This window comes from Triturus cristatus, chromosome 5_1 (genome assembly GCF_964204655.1).
Source record: "Triturus cristatus chromosome 5_1, aTriCri1.1, whole genome shotgun sequence".
NCBI classification, from domain to species: Eukaryota; Metazoa; Chordata; class Amphibia; order Caudata; family Salamandridae; genus Triturus; species Triturus cristatus.
This window is the reverse complement of record NC_140587.1, coordinates 406,064,472-406,087,164: the sequence shown is the minus strand read 5'-3', so window position 1 is coordinate 406,087,164 and position 22,693 is coordinate 406,064,472. Positions and strand designations below refer to the sequence as shown.

Here is a 22,693-nt window from a genome sequence, read left to right as displayed (position 1 = left end):
TTGCTCCAAGATTCTGGAATGTCCTGCCTCCCGAGATCAGATCCAATCCTTCCACTGCATCTTTCAAGAAACTTGTCAAACGGCTATTCCTGAACGAACTTTAACTTAATTTTTAACAGCTTTGACTTGTTCTCATGCTTTGTCAAAATTCTGATTCTTATTGTACCACGTTGGTTCAATTTATTGTATGCTTTGTCTGTTAAATTGTTATTGGGCTCGTGGGCACTTCTGTTACTGTTCTGGTCAAGCCAATCCCCCATCTCACGACCAGATCTGTTTCCCCCTTTGTTTTTAACCTCTCCCTCCGTCCCATTGTATTTTGGTTACCCATGTTTTTGCCGAATTTGTACAGCGCTCCGATACCCGTAAGGATCTTGTTCACGCTTTATAAAACCTTTCAAATAAATAAAATAAAAATAAATAAATAAAGGTTTAGTTCCACATAGGGGTTTGATTGTGAATTGTGCTCTTTTTGCTATGGTGTTGATGTAGAAGCCCAGCGACTTAGTGCAATCAACTGTGGAGGGGTTATTATCAATGAAGTTGAGGGCCTTTAACCACAACTGCACTGGAGTTAAGAAATTAGGAGGAGAAATCAGTAAGGATTCAGTTTTCGAAGAATTTCGTTTGAGATGGCGGTGGGTCACCCAAGATTGAATTTTGTCTAAGATTCGAGTGAGGAATTCAAGGTCTTTTGAGGAGGATATCAGTATATATAGCCCATGTAGAAGTGATATCATTAGATAGTGAGATCAGACATGGCATGGCTGATAAGATGATAGCCGCTGTGCAAGGGGGAGAGGTGGACATTATTGGCTGACACCAATCACATGCACGTAATACATTTTAATAAAATATTTATATTTGCCTTAGTGGCATATAGGCCAGACTCAAGCCGTGTCCATAAATGTGTTGACAAGGGGGAGGTCGGGCTTTTGAGCTCTAGTCAGAACTAATGCCACAAATAAGGATTGTGCGGTTACTCCCATTTCTGATTAAGGCCTCAATTCCATTGAACAGGTGACTACAAATAACTTAACAAAACTTAGAAGCCTGATTTGTTTGAATCATACTTTTATTGTCTTTGCCATATGCCAAACAAAGTTCCAGTGTTATTTGCAGTACAGTCGACACTGTATTTGTTTTAGACTCAATGGCTAAATGACTAAACAAGTACAGAACACTATTAGCAGTTTCATGTCACCTAATCCAAAATTTGCAGATATGCACATTTTAATAATTTCATTTATGTCTTAGTTGGATTGGGCTCCCTTAGTATCTATTTGTTCAAAAGTCATATAGATTTCAAGCAGGGCACACAATTCACACAGTTTCGTAGCACAGATTGCTGTTATCGTAATATTATTATTGTCGGCTGATGCGGTTGATAATGTCAGTTTCCCACCCTCCAATGGGTACAAACTGAGTGGGAAAGGCTTATGTAGCAAGGCACCACCATCCTTCTTGTAATGTAATTAGGGTACCTGCAGAAAACTGGGATTTGGAGTAGAAGAATCAAAATAAAAATGTAATCTAATCATATGTACATGTTTGCTCATATCTCTTACCAAGTTTTCATTGACAATCCCATCACTGGCTGCAAAAAAGGCCAAGATGTGAGAAATAAAGTACTTCTCTTCTGATTTCAGTTTGTCCCAGTGAGCAAGATCTTTTGTAAGGTCAACCTAAGTAAAATGATACAAAAATAGGTATTAAGCATATATCTTTGAAATGTACACAAAACTATTACAAACGGTAAGTCTACATTTGGGGCAAGGACTATGGAATCGATGAACTTCGTGAAACCTCAATCTAAACTCCAAATGAGAGCCTTAATCCACCATGAATCTTCCCTAGTTCCTTCGAAGCTATCTATAAATGATGAGCATATGGAATGTATTTAATTTATTTATCAATAAAGTTTTATATAGCGCGAACATGACCCAAGAGGGTATCAGAGCGCTTTACATAACATTGTTCAGATACATTAGAAGGTAGAGGGTAATATACATACATTCAATTAACAGGTAGGGTGTGGTAGGTAAGATAACATATGTTGAGAGTCAGTAACGTGAGATTTAAAGTCTTAGGATGTGAGTTTGTTCATTTGAAGTATTTTCACTTCTTTTATGAAGGAGAAGGAAGGGATCCAGCGAACATCTGGTGGTAATGATTCCAAATCTTCGGTGCGATACCTGAGATGGCTCTGCAGCCTGTTCTCTTTTTGTGGAATTCTTGTGGTTTCAGAAGTAGTGAGCTAGCGCTTCGCGAATGTCTGCAACCTCCAGACAGCTCTAGCTTTTGTGCTAAGTAACTGGGGGTTTTGGTGTGAAGGGCTTTATGGGTCATGCAGGCGATCTTCAGGTGTATTCTTGCCTCGTAAGTTAGCCAGTTCAATGCTTTTAAAGTCGGGGAAATGTGGTAGTTTCTTTTTGTTCCCAAGACCAGCCTGGCCGCGGCATTAAGAGATGCCCTCAGCGGGGCCAGCTTTTATTTGGGAAGTCCGCATAGAGTGGTGCTTCCGTAATCCAATCTTGGCAACACTATGGCTTGTACTACCATTTTTAAGTCGACCTGTGGGAGGAAGGGTTTAAGTTTCCTCAGGATATTCATCTGAGTATTAGCTCCTTTGGTGGCGTTACTAATATGTGCATGCATATTCAGGTGTTTGTCTAGGGTGAATCCCAATAATTTAGCGGAATCAATGATGTGGGGTGAGCAGTTAAAGGTTGGTAGATGCTTCAGCCAGAGGTCTATTTTTGGTGTGTGGTTGGGGGGAGAGATGAGGAGGAATTCCGTTTTGTTGGTGTTGAGCATGAGGTGGTTGCCAGTGAGCCAATTTTGAGTGTTACGTAGAGTGGCGTTGAGGGAGATGAAATCCTCGGGGGGGGGGGAGATTTTCATATACAATTGTGCGTCGTCTGCATACATGTGTTATAGAATGTTTGCAGAGTTCAGCGCGTTTGCCAGGGGTACCATGATTAGATTGAAGAGGATGGTTGAAAGTGCAGAGCCCTGTGGAACTCCTTGGGTTGACCATGGAGGGTTGGGAGAGGGATTGCTTCATCTTGATTCTTTGGGTTCTGTTGTTTAGGAAAGAGGTAAACCATTGTAATACTGGACCAGTAAACCCATCCTTTGTTGTCATGTTTAACCGTGTCGAAAGCGGAGGATAAGTCAAGAAGTATCAAATTCATTGTGGTCTAGCATTTATAATATGTCATCCGTAATGTGGGTGAGTGCTGATTCAGTGCTGTGTCCTTGACGGAAGCCAGATCGGTGTTTATCTAGAAGATTGAAGTTCTCAATATGGTTGCATAGTTGAGTTTGCAGCTATTACAAATAACTAGCAACAAATATCTATTTCCCATTGAATATATGTAATCCACTGATCGTGTATCTGAGGTTTGCAGCCTTATCACAAGTAGTGATATTCTACTTCATTTGTAAAGCAACTGGCAATTTGTGTGAGTACTGGTATGGGTCTGTGAATTGGTATTTGAATGGCTGTGTGGGAGTGGGTGTACAAGATGTTGTATAGGGGTATGAGTGAGTGTGTGAGTGGTTCCGTGGATGATGTAATCAGATCATGTCATGAGTGATGTAATATATGAGGTCATAAGCTGTTCATTGCGATGGAATAAGTTATAGTTAGCTCAGGTAACTATAACGGCTGAATTTCACTGGTTTTGTATGAGTAAAATCTGAGCCTAACTATAACGTCTGTGTAACCTTTAGTTTTTTATGTAAATTTCTATGGTTTTTCAAATTTTATTTCCTAACTATAACGTCCCTGTAACCTTTGCTTTTTTAAGGTTTTTCAACTAGTAGTCGCATTTGCAGAGTGGTAGAGAAAGTGGGTGGGCATCCGACTAGCTCTCAGGAATCCCTCTGTGAGGGACTTACTGGAGGTAACAGGTGAGCTTCTTGGCCCCCAAGGTTCCTCAGCATCCAGGCGGACTTTATCCCTTAACCAGTAGTGTACCATCATTGTGGAGAAAGGTGGCGTGGCCTCTGAAGACCTCTCAGCAATGCCACTGTGTGGGAATTACTGAAGTTAACAGGAGGGGTAGTTGCCCCCAAGGACCTTCAGCAACCAAGGGGACTTTATCATCCAATCAGTTGGGCGTTAAGAGGTGCGTTGGCAGAGTGGTGGAGAAAGAGGCTGTGGCCTCCAACAACCTTTCAACAATCCAGCTGTGTGGAAAGGGGGTGTGGCCTCTGACAACCTCTCAGCAACGCCACTGTGTGGGACTTACTGGAGGTAGCAGGAGAGGTAGTTGGTCGCCAAGGATGCTCTGGAGTCAAGGGCACTTCATTCCCTAAGTAGGGTGGCGGTCCTCAGGGCCATCTATAGTTCCAGGAGTAGGGCGACACAGACTCCCTCCTTTCAAATTTGTAGGGGTGAATTGGGAGTTTCTCGATATCAGGTAGCGCTTAGGATTTTAAAAACTGATACCTCTATTAAAATTGATTAGCTGTTAGTACATTTTTAGAGGCAACTTGATATAAACGAGGAGCAATTCTGAAATGTGATGTATAATGAATCATTATACATCACCTTTCAGAATGATTTATGAATTTACCATGTCTTTATTTATGCTTCTAAACTGTGACAATGTATTTTATATTTATTTTGGTATCTGATCCTAGCAATGAGACTTTTATCCTGATCTTGTGTACCCTATTTGGGTGTCTGTTGTTGCAACTCATATTTTGCTCTGACTCTGGTAATGAATTATGGAAATATTTTATCTTTATCTTGGTATCTGACCCTAATGATGAGATATTTATCTTGCTCTTGTTGTATTTTCTGTGGGTGTCTATTGCTGCTATCCTTAGTTTGCACTGAAACTGACGCAAAGGTCACTTTAATCCTTCGTTTGATCCTAATACCGGAGGTTGTAATTAAGTATTATCGTAGGCAATCGAATGTATGTTACATGTCTTTTTCAACTTTTTTAACCCTTTTATCTTTCAAATATCGGATTCCGCCCTCATGCTTACTATGTAATTTTTACAAGTACTTTTTAGGTCTCGCCTGACCCAGCGCATGTGCTGGTCTGGCGAGACTTTTTGAGAGGGCTCCAAAAAGTGCTACCAGGCCAGCCTAGAGCTACAGTGCATGTGCGCGGGCGCGCGCGCCCGATTACTTTCACTTTCGCGGCCACACGGCCGTTTTGATGTTTGATCGCAATCACGATCACTTTCACGGCTTGGCATAGCCAATAGGTCTCGCTTTTAGGACCTTAAAAGTATTTAGTTATGCAACTGTTGCATGGCTAAACACTTATAAGGTCCCAAAGGCGAGACCTATTGGCTATGCCAATGCTTGTTATGTATGTTGTGTGTCTTAATTATTTTATAACTGATGCAGTTTTTTATGTTTTGGATGTTTACTTTGATGGTTGTAATAACGGAATAAAGTTTAAGAGTGAGCAGCTGAAGTGAGTGGCAAACTAGTTTTTAAAATTTTTTGAGTATTCATCAAACTACGCCAAAGTTATTGGCAAATGAAAAACGCTCTTCCTATGGAAACTACATCCTAACTATAGCTACCTACTGGTGATATATATCCGTCCGGTGTGAGGAATGGGTGCCAGGGACGTTAATTATATACACAGAAGATTGACAGCTTCCAGGCCCAAGGATATATGGGAACCGTTACGCAGTTATCTTCTGGCGCAAAATCAGGGGGACGATTCTGAAAGTTGAGCACTATTAACTTGTGAAATACACTGTAAGGCACACCAAATATGCAGGGACTTCGCGGATGATACGTGCAAAAATACTCTATGTAAGATCAATCACAATGTTCTGGTTGTTTTGTCTTATGTTGTGAAATGTTTGTCAACAGCATCCGCCCTGCATGGCGATGAAGCTATTTGGCTTTATGAAACTCAATAAACAAAAGTAAAAAAAAGAAAAATAATGATAATTATATACACAGAAGATATCGATATATATGACTCGCACTCCAGGATCGCAATACTCCAATTTAGATGTTCATTATCAATGACAATGCATTTCGACCTTGCAGTCTATTTCATAAAAACAATCCTGAAGTGTGAGTCATATGTATCGATATTTTCGTGGTTCATATATATATATATATATAATTATATATATTATTTTTTTCAAACGTTAAGGTGAGTAACAAAAACGTGGCGCACACTCTTCAAAAATAATTATATTTTTTTATTCTGCTCCAACGGCAGAGAACGCGTTTCGGCCATGCTGGCCTTCGTCAATGTCGATGTATGCAATGTTTACAATGACTATATGCACGTCATTCCACCCACGTCATCTTTAGTTTAGATTGAAAGAGGACCATACAACAAAATCTCTTTCAAGTAGTATAAATCTCAAAGCAGCCATCTTGAACTGAACAAGAGTATAGTAAATTCTATATCTCAGGTTCAGAAAATATACAAAGGACATGCCATGCATTATTCTATAAGGTTATTCTAATTTAATTATTTAGAATTCCCTTTTCCATTATATAAGATTTCACCCTGAATGGCCAGTTATGGCCTCAAAATCTCGAAATATATCCAATAATTTTCTCCTATGAGTTGGAATTTGACGTTAATTAAAAAAAAATCAAAAATCCTTACAAAATATCAATTTCTCAGGAGGGGAGCACATTTAAAACCAATACAATTCTACATATTAAGCAGCTGATACTTTTACTTGATGTCATATCCTCATTGACACTACTCTAATATTCATCAAATATCACTTGCTATCAAGAAGACAAACAATATTTCAAAACAGTATTTCAGTTGATTCACTCATAAGTCATTATACCCATCAAAAAACACACACACAAGTAAGATTGTTATTTCATTTCTAGAATCATTTCCTATTTTCCATCATTATATTATTTTCCACTTTTTCGTTATTCTCATCTCTTCATTTACTTTATTCTATATCTTTTCTCATATTGTATTCATTCATTTGATTACACTATAGTTAATAGTGAGAGAATTTTGTGTATATATATATATATATCTATATATACACATTTCTTCTCTCTTACTAGTCGTCATAACAGCCCTTTGATAGCGAATACATTCAGAGAAAGAATTTTCTTTTAATTCTAGACCATCACCCAGTTCTCTTCTGGAATACTTTATGTATGTATGACACTTTTATATTAGAGCACTAAATCTGTGGGTGATACCTGCAGCTCCAAAATGTATGTTAACGACAGAATTGTGCAGCAATTAAGCTACTGCACATTTCCACCAATAACACAGCAAAGCAAATAAGGGTGTGTGTTTTCAGTCGGAGCTGAAGCCTTGAAGCCTCAGAAACCATAAGACAGTGGCGCACTTTTTACAAAACGTAAATGCAGATGGCTGTGTGAGTACTGCATATACTTATTAATCCATTCACCTTTCTTTTTAAGTAAGGCTTAACCTCATGGATGCTCAGGACGGCTCTCGGCCGTCATGAGTCACGTTAGTCGTGTGCTCATAACGGCCGGGAGCCGTCCGACCGATGCCGCTCCGCCCACGCGCGGCTAATTCCCCGTCCGTGCGGGCAAATTAATTAGTGGGCGGAGTTCGGATGGCTCCTGGCCGCCATGAGCACACACCCACCGTGATTTATGACGGCCGGGAGCCGTCCTGGGTACCCGAGCGCTACGCCCAGCCCCGCCCCTCCTCGCACCGCGGCGGAATTTGTCACGCGGCGAAGGGGTTAATGAGTATCCTTTGAGGAATGCTGTGAGGATATTGGTGTATTATATGTGTGGTTGTGCAACCTCACTGTACTACACTTAAAAACCCATTTAGGTCCCATAGGTTTCATTTGTAAAATCCTCAGCTCAATGCTAGGTAGCTGTAGAACTGAGTAGCAAGGCTTACACAGAGGAACAAGTGTAAAGCATTTAAACAGCACCAAAACAATTCAAGAAGAAATCAACTCAAGAAATCCTACACCAATTTATAAAAAATAAACTGTATTTTTAATAAGAATTTAGACACTAGAACAAAACAGATCTGCTGGAGGGTTCCAGAGATATAGATTTTGCAAGCAAAAATTAATCAAAGCAATTGCACTCAACTGCGAAGAAGCCTTGGGAAAGTCAACTAATGAGATACTTAGAAACCTTTTCAAAGAAAACTTGGGTAAGTGTCAATGGGGTCGGTTAGACGTATTTGGGGTGACCACCTCAGGCAGGGAGCTAGTCAGGGGGACCAGCAAGGCCCCAAGCAGTTACCTACACAGAAGAAGCAGCCCTCCAGCACTTCTAGGCACATTATGAATATTGCAACGGAGTCCTATGGAGTGGGCCTGATGCAAGAGATTAAGGATACTGAAGATGCTCCAAGGATAGGGATTCCTTGGTCCACGAAGATGATGAGGGAGTCCTGGTTGCATGGTCAACGTCACACAAATCCTCTCTGATCTTGTTGTGCAAGCGTCCATTGTCACGGTCACAGGCCAATCATTCCTGGGTCCATAACTTCCCTTCTAAGGTTCCCAGCAACTCTCTGACAGCATGCCCGGGCTCAGCGAACTTGGGTGCAACTCTGTGCGTTGGGTCTTGTTCCTCGGTGCTGCACAGCAGCGGTGGTAGCAGCTTGATGACATTGGGCCAACAACTTGCCCAAGCAGGCTTTTTCAGCTGTTGTGTACCTGTGAAGCAAACAGGAGGTTAGTCAGCTGGCTCTTGGAGTCCTCTTGGCTTGACTGGGCTCTGGAGACTGAGCTGGACACAGCAGGCACAGTCCTTCTCTTTGCTAGCCACCAGGTGCCTTCTCATCTGCGCAGCTTCTCTTTACTGGTCCCTCGATGCAGCAGGGCAGTCCTCCTTCTGATCTTTTTCCATGTCTGTCGAAATCTGTGGTCAGGGTGCCGGGGGGCCCTATTATGCTCTAAAAGAGCCAGCAAGGCAGGATGAGGTTGGTAGCCAATGGGCCACCAGGTTCCCTCCCACCTAGTGATCACTTCCTGTGGAGGGTGGCATCTAGCTATCTCAGGATGCACAATTCTGTCCATTCCCAAGATAGCGAGACCCCTCTCTTGGTGTTTAGACCTCACTAGGTGTGACTATCTCAGGGCTACATGCCCCTGGGAAAACCAATTTGTCAACTGGTGTCCCCTCACTGCTCCCCATGCCAGCATGTTTGCCTAAACAATGGGGCAACCCTCCTCCCTAATGCGATACAGCTACCCTTTTAAGGTGGCTTCTCCTTTAAAGTTGCCTTTTCAATCAATCAATCAGGGAATTGTAAGCACGCTACTCCCACGTGAGGGTCTCAAGGCGCTGAGGGGGGGTCCGCAGATCTGTTTAGCCGATGAGCCAGGTCTTGAGGGTCTTCCTGAAGGTGTTCAGGGAGGGGGCACGTCTGATGTCTGCCGGTAGCTCGTTCCAGGTCTTGGCTGCAATGTGAGAGAAGGATCTAACGCCTGCTCTGGTTCTGTGCATGCGCGGAGTTTCGGCCAGTGCGAGGTTGGAAGATCGGAGGTTTCTTTTGAGTACGTGGAAGTTGATTCTGTTGTCGAGGTATTTGGGTCCGTTGTTGTGTAGGCATTTGTAGGCGTGAGTGAGGATTTTGAAAGTGACTCTTTTCTCCACGGGGAGCCAGTGGAGACTTTGTAGGTGTTGACTGATGTGTTTGTGTCGGGGAATGCCGCGGACGAGTCTGGCGGCAGTGTTCTGTATTGTCTGGAGTTTGCGGAGTAGGGACTTGTTGATGCCGGCGTAGAGTGCGTTTCCATAGTCCAGTCTGCTGGTGATGAGTGCTTGGGTGACTGTCTTCCTTGACTCAGGGGGGATCCACTTGAAGGTCTTACGGAGGATGCAGAGGGTGTTGAAGCAACTGGAGGTGACTGCGTTGACCTGTCGGTTCATGGTGAGTGGAGTACGATGCCGAGGTTCTTGGCGTGGCTGAGGGGGGTAGGTGGGCTTCCGAGGGCGGTCGGCCACCAGGCGCTGTCCCATGCAGAAGGGTGGTACCGAGGATGAGGACTTCTGCCTTCTCGGTGTTGAGCTTCAGGCAGCTGTTGGTCATCCAGACTGCGACGTCTTGCATTCCTTTCTGGAAGTTGAGTTTGGCAGTGGTGGGGTCTTTGGTGAGGGAAAGGATGAGCTTGGTGTCGTCGGCGTAGGATACGATGTTGAGGCCGTGTTGTTGGACGATGGCTGCGAGGAGAGCCATGTAGATGTTGAAGAGCGTAGGGCTCAGGGATGAACCCTGTGGGACTCCGCAGTTGATTTTCGTGGGGTCGGAGAGGAAGGGTGGGAGTCTGATCCTTTGGCGTCTTCCGGTGAGGAATGATCGGATCCAGTCCAGGGCTGTTCCTTGTATGCCTCCGTCCTGTAGTCTAGCGACTAGTGTGCAGTGGGAGACGGTGTTGAAGGCCACTGATAGGTCGAGTAGCATGAGGGCTGCTGAGTGGTCTTGGTCCAGGAGGGGCCGGATGTCATCTGTGGGGACGAGTAGGGCGGTCTCTGTGCTGTGGTTGCTTCGGAATCCAGATTGGGACGGGTCGAGGACTGAGGTCTCTTCAATGAATCATGTCAGTTTTCCTGTTGACTGTTTTCTCTGCAACTTTGGCTGCGAAGGGGAGGAGCGAGATGGGCAGATAGTTCTTGAGGTCAGTGGGGTTAGCTGTGGGCTTCTTGAGCAGAGGTCTGATTTCTACACAATTCCAGTCGTCTGGGAAGGTGCCTGTTTTGAAGGTGGTGTTGATGGTGCGTTGTAGTTCGGGTGCGATGGCGGCAGCGGCTCTGTGGTAGTTGTGAGGGGGCAGGGGTCGTGGGGGCCCCCGAGTGGATGCTTTTCAATGTCGAGGCGGTGTCTTTGGCCGTGATCAATGTCCAGTTGGAGATGGTGGGCTGGCTGGTGTTTCTGGGGGGCGGGGGACTGTCTGTGGTGTCTGGTGGATGGTCGATGAAGTTGTCGTAGAGGTTTTTGATCTTGAGGTGGAAACAGGTTCCAAGTTTGTCGCAGAGGTCTTGGGATGGGGTGAGGTCTGTGGCTTGACTGCGTGGGTTGGTGAATTCTTGAATGACGCTGAAAAGTTCCTTGGAGTTGGTGGAGTTGGCCAGGATTTTGTTGTGAAGTTCCTCTTGGTAGCTCTGATCTGGTTGTGGTAGTCCGTCATGGTGTCCTTGAAGGTGGTGTGGTTTTCAGTTGTCTTGGTATTTCTCCAGTTCTTCTCCAGGCATCTGTAGGTGCGTCTGGCTTCTTGGAGAGCGGTGGTGAACCAGGCGGCTTTTTTGAGGCGTTGCATGTTGGGGTTGCGTAGCGGGGCGAGCTTGTCTGCACAGTCGGAGATCCAGGTGTGGAGTTCTCTGACTGCGTCGTTTGCGTCAGGTGCCCAGGTGTGGTTGTGTCAAGTGAGGGTGGAGTTAAGTTGCTCGTCGGTAACCTTGCTCCAGTTCCTTCATGATGAGCGTGGGGCTGGTTTGGGTGCCTTGGGTTTGTTGATGGCGAAGTGTACGCAGTGGTGGTCGGTCCATTGCCGATGTGTTGTGTGGCTGAATTGGACGCTGTTTCCTGCCGCAAAGATGGGGTCGAGGGTGTGTCCTGCTCTGTGGGTCGGTGTGTTGACGAGTTGTTTAAGTCTGATGCTGGCGAGGTTGTCAGGAAGGATAGTGGAGTTGGGGGTCTATGGGGTTGTCGAGGTGGGAGATCAGGTCTCCAAAGAGTATGTAGTTTGTTGAGGCGATGGCGTGGGGTGCGATGAAGTCAGTGATGGTGGTGGCGAAGGCTGTTCGGGGGCTGGGGGGTCTGTAGATGAGGGTTTACTCGGAGTGTGGCTTTGGGGGTGGTCTGGATCTGGAAGTGCAGGTGTTCGGTAGAGGGGAAGGTTTTGTTGGAGGTTGTGAGGCAGAGGGTGCTCTTGTGGGCGATGGTGAAGCCCCCTCCTGTGTGGTTGGGGCAGTCTTTCCTCTGGAACTTGTATCCGTCTGGGATGGCGGTGCTGATGTCGGGGGCGGAGGATGCGTTAGTCCAGGTCTCTGTGAAGAAGGTGATGTCGGGCGAGAGAGAGTCGAGTAGGTTCCAGATTTCCATGGCTTGTTTGTGTACGGAGCGTACGTTGAGGAGGATGCATTTTAGGGTGTCGGTGGTGTTGGAGGTCGGGGTGGTGGTGAGGGTCTGGCGGCAGTGGAGGCAGTGGCCGTGGGTCGTGTTCGGCGAGGCCTATTGGCATTCTCTAAGTCTTCCAGGGTTGAGTGCGAGGAGGGTGGTGGTGTCGTAGCGATGGGTCGTGGGAGGTCCAGGGTTCCTGGCGCTGGCCGCTGTCGGGTTGCAGACAGGCACAGACCGGCGCAGACGGGCTTGCCTTTGGCGAGCCATCGGGCGCACCAGTGGCGCACCCGCTACACGCGTCTGCTGCACATCTGCGCAGCGCCCGCTATTAAGTAGGAGAGGTGGGAAGGGAGGAGAGGGTGTGGGGGAATTCCAGTGGGGAGGGCTGCAAGTGCAGCAACGGCGAAAGGGACAGGCAGGCACGAGAAAATAAAAACAGTGGTGGAATTAGAGCAAGACACAGATAGGCACAATAACAGTGGCACAACAGGGAAAAATTAAGAAAAAAAACGGCTGAGAAAGGTTACGGTGGTTGCAGGCAGTCTGGTCCCACTTGGAGAGGGCAGCAGGAGCGGGAAGCAGCCTCGAACCTCCCAAGGAGGAGGCTGGGGTCTGGAGGCAAGACACGGCACAGCAGAGCTGCGGGGAGAAAGTGGACCCAGACCGAGGGTCGGAGGTCTTACTCGCGCTCCCCCGTAGCGTCCGCCATTAAGTAGGGGAGGTGGGAGGGATGAGGAGGTGGGAGCGGGGAATTCCGGGGTGGAGGGGCCGCAGGGGCAGCAGCGGCGAAAAGCAAAAGGAACAGGCAGGCACGAGAAAATAAAAAAAGTGGTGGAATTAGAGCAAGACACAGATGGGCACAATAACAGTGGCGCAACAGGGAAAAATTAAGAGGAAAAAAACAGCTGAGAAAGGTTACAGTGGTTGCAGGCAGTCTGGTCCCAGTTGGAGCAGGCGAAGGAGCGGACAGCAGCCTCAAACCTCCCAAGGAGGAGGTCGGGGTATGGAGGCAAGAGACGGTACAGCAGAGCTGCGGGGAGAGAGTGGACCTATACCGAGGGTCGGAGGTCTTACTTTTGAGTCTAACACCCTAGTGGCTTCCTGCAGGAGGGAGGTAACACCTCCCTGGCCTGCAATCCCTCATTGTTCTCCTTCCTGAGAATCATTGGCATATCTCTCCAGGAGGGCAAAAAGCAGTCTTGAGGAACAGGCTCCATGTGTGCCTAAGAAGGCACAGGAGCTTTAAAGGCAACCAAGTGGCAGCTTTGTACAAGCTACAAAAAAGGGGGGGAGTAACAGAGAGCTTTTTTCTTAGGTCCTGCACAGTGCTCCAAACATATAATCAAACCGAAGGTGTGCAGTTCCTCAGGGAAGGGGAAGGGGGGGGAAGGGGAGAGACAGGTCTCTTATAGAATGCCCTCACACACCTAGCAAGGTGTCATGCTTCATCATAGGACTGTGCTCCTCGTCGGGCTGGCGCTGCAATGCCCGACGGGCTCCCGCGTAGGGGCTCTTTTTCTGAGATCTTTTTAGAGACAGCCGTATGGGTGCGTGGGGTAAGTGCAACAAGTGTAGTGAGTCAGGGTGTGGTGAATTAAAATAGGTTTGGTATTACCAACAAGGAACAATTTTATTCCAGCCTAATTATACCAGCCTAATTAAAATAAGTGGGCCCTGTCAGGATAATAATGATCCACAGGGATGTATCAAAAGGTCGACATGTTTCTTGCCCAATGCCCATACGGGTCGATGGCAATTCTTCAGGACCGTGGTGAGAGGGTGCTCAAAATAATCTCTACTACAGTGAAGGTGAAAGTAACACTTGTACATCACCAGAGGGGGTCCATGGGGTCCCAACGGGTTGGTGGACCCACAGTGAGACCTAAAGGAGAAGAAAAACACAGAACACAATACACGGAACAAAGTAAGGGCACATCATTGAGGCGTACTTGATGGCAAAGGTGAGAAACAATCCAGAGGTGAAATGCATGCAACCATGGCTATGCGTCCAGAGTGCATCTCTGGTGAGGTTCACAGTGCGAGATAACGGTTACATAAACTACAACACCAATAGTGCCATATGCTGCAAGCGACTTGTACCGGGAATAGAATTATAGAGTGTAACAATAGGGACGCTACGGAGCGTGAGGGGGGTGATTTTAGTGGTGCAGCTTGCAAGCGTAATGCGAGTGAAGGCTGCCGCCCCCAGTTCTAGGGTTGCGGGAAGCTCTCTTTGCCGTTGTGGAGAATTGCAACCATAACAGTGCAGAATTCAAAGGTGGCAACGGCTACGTGTATGCGGGACTCCAAGAGGGGTTAACTCACCCCCAAGGATAGAATCGTTGCTGTACGGGTTCGCCTGTTAAGCCAAATTATGCTCGCCCTAGTGAAAAGACGAAATGTTATTGATATCCCTGCAATTACCTTCAATGACATATTATCGAAGTACCCTGGACTTGATGGTAAATATGGTCTTCAGACCATATTTACCATCAAGTCCAGGGTACTTCGATGGGGAGTACCTTCGCTCCCAGCCTGGCATGCCTCTATATGGTCTTCAGACCATATTTACCATCAAGTCCAGGGTACTTCGATGGGGAGTACCTTCGCTCCCAGCCTGGCATGCCTCTATATGGCCCATTTTGAAGCCAACCACATTTTAACCAGGACTAACATCTACAAGGATAACGTCACCTTATGGTGACGTTACATTGATGACATTCTCATATTTTTGGAAGGGAGATCTGGATTCCATACCCCTATTCGTGTCCTGGGTCAATAGTCTCAATCCCTACCTACGATTCACGGCCAATACCTCAGTCCATGAACTCCTCTTTTTGGATCTGCTCATCCTCAATGCTCCTACTGGTCTAAACACAAAAACTTACAAAAAACCGACTGATAGCCACAGTCCACTGCTTTTCAGTAGTTTACATCCTAAAGCATTGCGCGACAATTTGCCATATGGACAATATCTAAGACTCCGACGCAATTGTAGTACTTTGGAGGATTTCAAAACACAGGCACAGGAACTTACAGGCCATCTGATAAGGAGGGAATACCCTATGGCAGCCACAAAAGCAGCCTGCAAAAGGGCCCGAAACACCAACAGAGAGGCTCTTCTCACATCTAAAGAGAAAACGAAAACCGACCAAATAACGTGTGTGACCACCTTCACGCCAGAGTCTAACTCTATTCAAAAAATCATTAAAAAAACACTGGAACATGCTGTCCGTAGGAGATTGGCAGATACCACACCCCAGATTTGCCTTCAAAAGGACTAATAACCTGAAAAACCTGTTAATCAGTACCAGACCAAGACATCAACCACCTACCAACCAGCCACTTTGGGGCTTACCGCCAGTCATAGGCTACTATCCATGTGGGCAATGCACTGCATGTCCGCTTACTAAAGCGAGTAAAAACATCAAACTCTCAGAATCTTTAACTTGGGAACAAAAAACCCATACGAATTGTAACACACAAAATTGCATTTATCTAATTCGATGCCCATGCAACCTCATGTACGTTGGCATGACGACGCGTCCGGCCAAGATCAGAATCTCTGAACACCGTAGCAACATCAGGTGCAGAAAAGTGAATAAAAAAATGTGCACGCATTTCCTTGATAGGAACCAACTCGCCAGAACCTGCGTGGCACATCCTACCTTCCTGGTGTCCCGGACCGGTGGACTTCGTTTCCTGCTCCTGCTGCCCTGCTCCCTGCACCTGTCCCGATCTCCCGCCGCCGCGCAGTCAATCATCGCGGCCGCAGTGGGGAGACGGGACCACACGCCCCAGCAGCCCCAGCAGTCACTCAGCTGACCAATAGGAGCGCGCCAGGAGGCATTCAAATCTCCGGCGCTGCTCCCGCGTCGCGGGACCGCGCGCGGGTAGCGCCGGGACAAGGGCGGGACCGTCTGTGGCCGTCCGGGGCCGCAGGAGGCCGGGCAGGGCCATCCCTTTTGGTTCACGTGTCAAGCTGGTCACCGTTCTTCAGCCATAGAAAGACTTCTGAGAACGTTAAGATAAGTCAGTGAGGGGTGTGCAGATTTAATACTGTCAGTTGTGTTAAATATTACATTTGGGGGCACAACAATTTGTTTTGCTTTGTTACACCTCACTGTAGCTATCGCCTGTGTGTTACCAGCGCAGGGTATTCTCTCACTGTAGTGGGCAAGTTAACACATTGTGGACTTTCTCTTCTGGGTCAGTTTCAATCGTCATTTTGAGAACATGGGGAAAACCAGAAAAACACCAATTAGACCAGGGACGGGAGTTAGGGGCACATTAGATGCATTCATTACACGTGCCGAATCCCTGTTGACACATGAGATACAGTTGACGGAGCGTAGATTGTCCCTTGATTCCCTATTGGCACATAAACGCTCTTCGTTGGGGACAATAGCGGAATGTGTCACGCCTGGAGCAAGTAAATCGGCATGTCAGGGTCCTCTCTTACAGAGTAAGACTCAGGGCTCTACACTAGCACAAGTTCACACAAATAGGCAAAATGACGGGGATGACGAGCTACCTACCGCTACTGGTGGGCCCCGCGGCAGATAAGGAGGTTAGCGGACCTGGGGGTGTTCAGGTGGGTGCCCAAGAACAGGATGCGATTACCCCCGGGGGTGAGAGGGATCTTAATGCTTTAGTGGAGAAGGAAAGGGTAGTAGTTACCCGATCAAAAAAAGTCTTACTAGTGCCAGACCCCTCTCCAGAAAGTGTCACCACTGAGAGTTTAAAGTCCTCAACCAGGCCACAAAGTAAGGGGACAAGCAAAACTAAAATTGATACAAAAGCAAAAAAAGGTGGTTCCAGAACAGACCCTATAAGAGTTGAGGATGAAAGTAATAGGCCTGCGTGTTTACAATGTCATTCCAGCTCCTCCGTAAACAGAACGGATTGGTCGCAGGAGATATTGAAAACACTCGAATCCAAGTTGGAAGCACTTTTTCTTAAACACTTGGCCCCCTTGGTGGAAGACATAATGAAAATAGAGGAAAAAGTCAGTAGGTTGTTGGAGATGGAAAAATGTGTTCTCCCAGCCCCCCAACAAATTATGAATTCTGATGGGCTAGATATTGTATCTTATCTGGGAAGAGCAGGGTCGAAGCAGAGGGTTGATCGCAATGTGAGCGATGATAGTGACATACCCCCTGTTCTGGCGCCTGCGAGTCTCCAACAAGAGGCTAGTACTAAAGCCCAGATAGTAGCCACCGGTTCCCAGAATGCCCAGGTGCTGAGTTCCCCGGGCCTCCAGACGTTAGATTTGCCCCCGGCATGTTGTCCCTATACAATAGTTTTAGCAGGGGTCCCTGCCCAAAATGGGGAAAGAGAAGAATCTACAGGTTCCTTGATAAACAAGGTCAGTCACTGGCTGCATAATAACGCGAAGGAATCCAAGCATTGGAGAACGCACATTCTCATGGCAAGGAGGGTAGCATGGATTGGTCCCTCAAAAAAGAAGTTTGCTGGAGATTGTGTTATTGTCAATTTTAGACACCGAGAGCTGGTAAAAGAACTGTTGGGTTACAGTTACGTGGCTTTTGATAGTGGGACGACTATAAAAATGCTCCCTCTGAACTTTTTCTATAGGGACCAGGCAAAAGCATTGCGCCAAGGGCCACGAAGTAGAGGGGAAGTTCCGTTATTAAGATCATACAGACTGGGGTCAGTCTCTAATAGGTTCAATCCATTGTCTGATGCGGCAGTGATGGATGAACTAGATTGACAGACTCAAGTCGAAATTCCGGAAAATTCATCCCCTTCAGACAATATTATGCCTGGAGAGAATGGTGGCCTTACAGGAAAAAGCCTTTTACTCGAAATCCCCCAAAATGAGGTTGTAACTACCCACTTAGCGACTAGTTCAGCAGTAGATCAGAGTAGCTCAGCAGAAGTGGGACCCCAAATTCAGCATACCCTAGTAAGGAATGCGACCACCCCGGGGATCGGGGAACTTAGGGTGGTATCGTGGAACATTGCTGGAATCTCGTCCAAATTAAGAAACAAGGAATGGTTGGAGTACAGCAAAAAGTTTCAAATTATTTGTTTACAAGAAACTTGGGAGTTGGATAGTAGTGCCCCTCATCTAGATGGGTACAAAATGTTTTTTGTGCCCGCCCAAAAATCCATGATGGGAAGAGCAAAAGGGGGATTAATAACGTATGTATCTCTGATGCTACAAGGGACATGGGAAAGCATGGGCTGGAACTCGGAATACATTCAGGGTCTTAGTTATAGTAAAAAGGGGACTAAATTTGCATTGATAAATTTTTATAATGCGGCCCAATCAATGCAGAGGCTGATTGATTTGAAGGATAGACTGGCTGACTTGTATTCTAGAGGAAAGCACCCCCCAAATGTAATTTTGGTGGGCGATTTTAATTGTCACCCATGCCCATATCTGAAATGGGGTGGGGGAACATGGAATTCTTGTCCTTCCACTAGTGATTGGCACCTTGAACACACACAGGAAGGCAGCGAATTAAGCAAGATTCTGGGGATATACAATCTCGTCCCTACAATGGACCTGATTAAGCCCAGGATCTCGAATATCATAAATCCCACTTTTAAGGGCAGGGGAAAAGAAACTATTATTGATTATATTTTTATTTCTTATGGGTTTAAAAGTAGGATCATAGATTTTAATATAGAAATTAGTATCTTTAGTGATCACAACCCACTGGTGTTGTCATTGCTGGACACGGACGATCCCGCGCAGTTAAGGCCTAGGACGACAAGGGGAAATTTGGAAGCAATTGATCAGGGCAGGCGACTACGTTGGTCTAATACTGATGGGGAAGCATTTTATAAAAAACTTCTCGCAAACCCAGAAAGAGGGATATGGTTGTGCCTAAATCAAGAAACTAGAGGCAAAGATCTGATAAATGCATTTGAAAGCATGGCAAGGGATATTGACAGGCTATTGAGGATTAAATCACAAGCACCGCCCAATCTTACACCCAAATGGTTTGACAAAGCATGCTCCAGAGCCCAAAAAGAATTAAAACGGGCACTCAAAAAGGTACCGAAGGACAGGAGCATGATAGTGAAATGTAGGGCCCAATATAAAATGGCCATAAAAAAGAGGAAAAAATCTATCCACTATGAAGCTTGGGCGAATTTAAGGGAGGCAGCTGAAATGAGAGATATGTCACGGTTTTGGAGGGTGATTAATGATCCTAGTTTCCAGCCCCCAAATAGCGTGAAGGTCTCCTGCAATATCTTGCCAGATGCGTGGGTCTCCCATTTCAAAAAATTGTATAACCAGGGCAGTACCATGACTCAATACATCTCTGATGTAGGCATGTTGCCAAGTTCATGGGCCAAGTTTACGGTGGACGAAATTAAAGTCGGAATTCAAGCCCTGACAAAGAACAAGGCCCCTGGCCCAGATGGGATTCCCCCCGATCTATTTTTATCCCAGGTTGACCTGTGGGCTCCCATACTCACTAGAGTTTTTAATACAGCAGTGGAAAGGGGAATGCCCAGGTCCTGGTCAACTGCCACCATCGTTCCCCTCTTTAAAAAGGGCAATAAAAGCGACCCCCAATGTTACCGCCCGATTTCACTAATTGATGTCTCAGCAAAGGTTTTAGGGAAGGTAATTCTAAACCGTTTGATGGACTGGGCTGAGGAAAATTAGATTATTACAGATACGGTTTTAGAACGGGTCGCTCTACATCAGATCAATGTCTCAATCTATATAATCTGGTGGCTAAGTATACTCTTGCCAATGATGGGACAGTTTATCTTGCTTTCATGGATTTAACGGCAGCTTTTGATCGGGTCAACCGGGAAAAACTATGGGAGATTTTAGAGTTGCTTGGGGTGGACCCTAGTCTGATTTTCATTTTAAAAACTCTACATAGGGACACAACTGCTCAGATTAGATATAGCAATGAGGGGAACTTAACTGATCATTTCGCTTGCACTGGGGGGGTGAGACAGGGTTGTATTTTGGCGCCCTTTTTATTCACAATATATATAAATGGTTTGGATAAAGCCCTAGGAAAACTGGGGGTGGACTGCCCTAGAGTGGCCAACAGAAGTATACCTGTTCTGTTATATGCGGACGATGCAGTACTCCTCGCACGAACAGGGAGGGGTCTGCAGGCCCTCATTGACGGCTTTTGTGGGTTTATGGCACACCTAGACTTATCTCCCAACCTAACAAAATCCTATATCATGGAAGCTGGAAAAAGACCAATGAGGAATTTCAGTTTCAAAATTGGGGGTCATAAGCTCGAGAAGGTTGACGTTTTTAATTATCTAGGAATCATTTTTGATAAACACCTCAAATTCACGCCATTAGTCATAGAAAAGTGTAAACAGCACACAAATATAATGGGTTCAATTATGTCCCGTGCCACGAGGTTAGGCCACTGGTCCCCGAACGAAGTATTGAACTTATACAATTCAATCTGCTGCTCCAAGATCATGTATGGGAGTGAGGTCTGGGGTACCAGAAACACCTCCATGATACAACTGGAGGAAGATAAGTTTCTTAGAAGGATCTTGCAAGTACCACAATGCATCCCGGCCTACATTATACATGAAGAGTTAGGGCTCCCTTACATCTCTGATAGAATAAGCCTTAAACCAATAATGTGTTGGATTAAAATTTGGACTAATCCAGATGCTAGCTTTAGCAGAGATATAATTACAGATTGTATCAGAAGGGAAAAAAGTCACAAAATACCATGGCTCAAATTCGTGAAGGATAAGTTGAAGTGGCTGGGTTATGTAAGATGTTTTGATGAACCCACTTCCATGACGTCCCAATCGAAATCACTCATAAAAGCAGAATACTTGAGGCGGGTAGCCTGCTATAGAGAAGATTGTGAATTATTGAAAGGGTCAGTGCGTGCATATATACTTACGAAATCTGTTGCTGGCATAGAACCTTACTTGGCGCTGATTTATAACAAAAATGACAGATTCTTAATGACCAGATTTAGAATGGACCTTTTACACCATATTTTAGCTGTTCCCGAGGGATTCACAAAAGATATTGGTTCAAAGGGTCCCTGTGGCTGCGATCTGGGATCTCCACAGGATACCCTTCACTTTGTATTCTTTTGTCCCCTATATGAATTCCCGCGGGACGTCTTTTTAAAACCCATCCTAAAAGCGAATAAATTCACCCACGTCAGGGTAGCTCTTTTATATTTAAAACTTTCTGCGGAACCTCTTACACTGTTTTGCACTGTGAACTTTTTAAGACTTGCTGCAAAATTGAGGAAATCGAGACGTGAGACTTAAGTTATTCCGTTGTCAGTGTATTGGAGGTGGGGTCTTGCCTCATGTTATTTGACCCGCACGATGCATATAATAGTAGTAATACCCAAAGAAGCATGTAAATGACGTATTGGATGGTTTAGCGCATTGGGGATGTTATATGGTATTTTTTAATGATAACATTTTCTTATAATATGTGTTTTAAGCATCTATGATCGTATATTTTATTCTGGACGATGGCTTTTTGCACTATATAGTTGTTTGCACCCTGCACTTTAATAAGTAATAATTGATGAACTTATAGCCTGCCAGTCGTTTTGTACAACTTAGTCGAGGCCACGGACAGGACATTCAGAATCGACCTATTTTGCTTTACCCCCATTGTGTTAATGAGTTTTAATATGTGAAGTCGTTTGTAATATTATTCTATAACATGTGTATTATTTTCTTTTCTTGGATGTTTTTATATCCGAATAAAGATATTTTGATGATGATGATGATGATAGGAACCACACGGCCAATGACATGAACTGGACAATACTGCAATCCTTTTCCATGATCAGTAAGGATGCCCTCTTCAGGAAAAAACAACAATGGATCTTCAAAATCTCGAGCCATATTAATGGCCTGAACGATAATATACCGTGGGCAACACTGAACAATACATAATCCTTTTGACTGGGGCTCTGTACGCATTATGAGACAATGCTCACAATATTGGTGGTGTGAGTACATTGACCGTATACTGGTGGTCCACCGTCCATCTCATTCTATTAGATGGAATTTGCATTCTGTAAGATGTTCTCTGACGGCGATGCTTTCAATTAACCCTTAACCCATATGGCCTCATACATTTGGTCCGCTCCCTCACATATTTACATGCATTCCACAATTGGTAACATCTCCTCCAATCAGCGAGATTTTGTTGAACAACATTCTTGATTGATCATCTCTACCTAAACGCTTTGGTTGATCCATTGGTATTAGAGAGATTACTCCCGTTTAATCTAAATACCCTTAGTCAGTTTCTGGAATGACAGCATTTTGACACTCTAACCACCACTGTGGGTTGAGCGTTTCCTTTACTCCGCGTTGATCCCAATAAAGTTTTATTCATGGTCTCGACCTCAGGGCGAGAGTATTCCCAAGATGGCTGACACCTTTGCCGCTCTAGTCTTTCAATCAGCCTGGGTAGCACTTCTGTATTTCAACTCCACGCTGGCGCCATCACCCTACGGGAGCCAGAGCCACGGTAGGAGCACGGCTAATCGCACGCCCACCACTCGTGAGTACATACCCTGAGATTCCTTCGGTAATATGTCATTGAAGTTAATTGCAGGGATATCAATAACATTTCGTCTTTTCACTAGGGCGAGCTTAATTTGGCTTAA

General features: G+C 45.5%; 1 protein-coding gene across 2 annotated transcripts in view; it reads right to left on the bottom strand.

The window, feature by feature from the left end:
- Positions 1 to 22,693, bottom strand: part of RRM2B (ribonucleotide reductase regulatory TP53 inducible subunit M2B) — a 90,958-nt gene that overhangs the window by 36,618 nt on the left and 31,647 nt on the right. The window contains exon 3 of one of the 2 annotated variants that reach the window (XM_085605154.1): positions 1,569 to 1,685. The exons of the other annotated variant lie outside the window; for it this stretch is intronic. Coding sequence (XP_085461280.1) covers positions 1,569 to 1,685 — 117 coding nt within the window. The remainder of the gene's footprint in view (positions 1 to 1,568; positions 1,686 to 22,693) is intronic. 2 annotated transcript variants of the gene reach the window in all.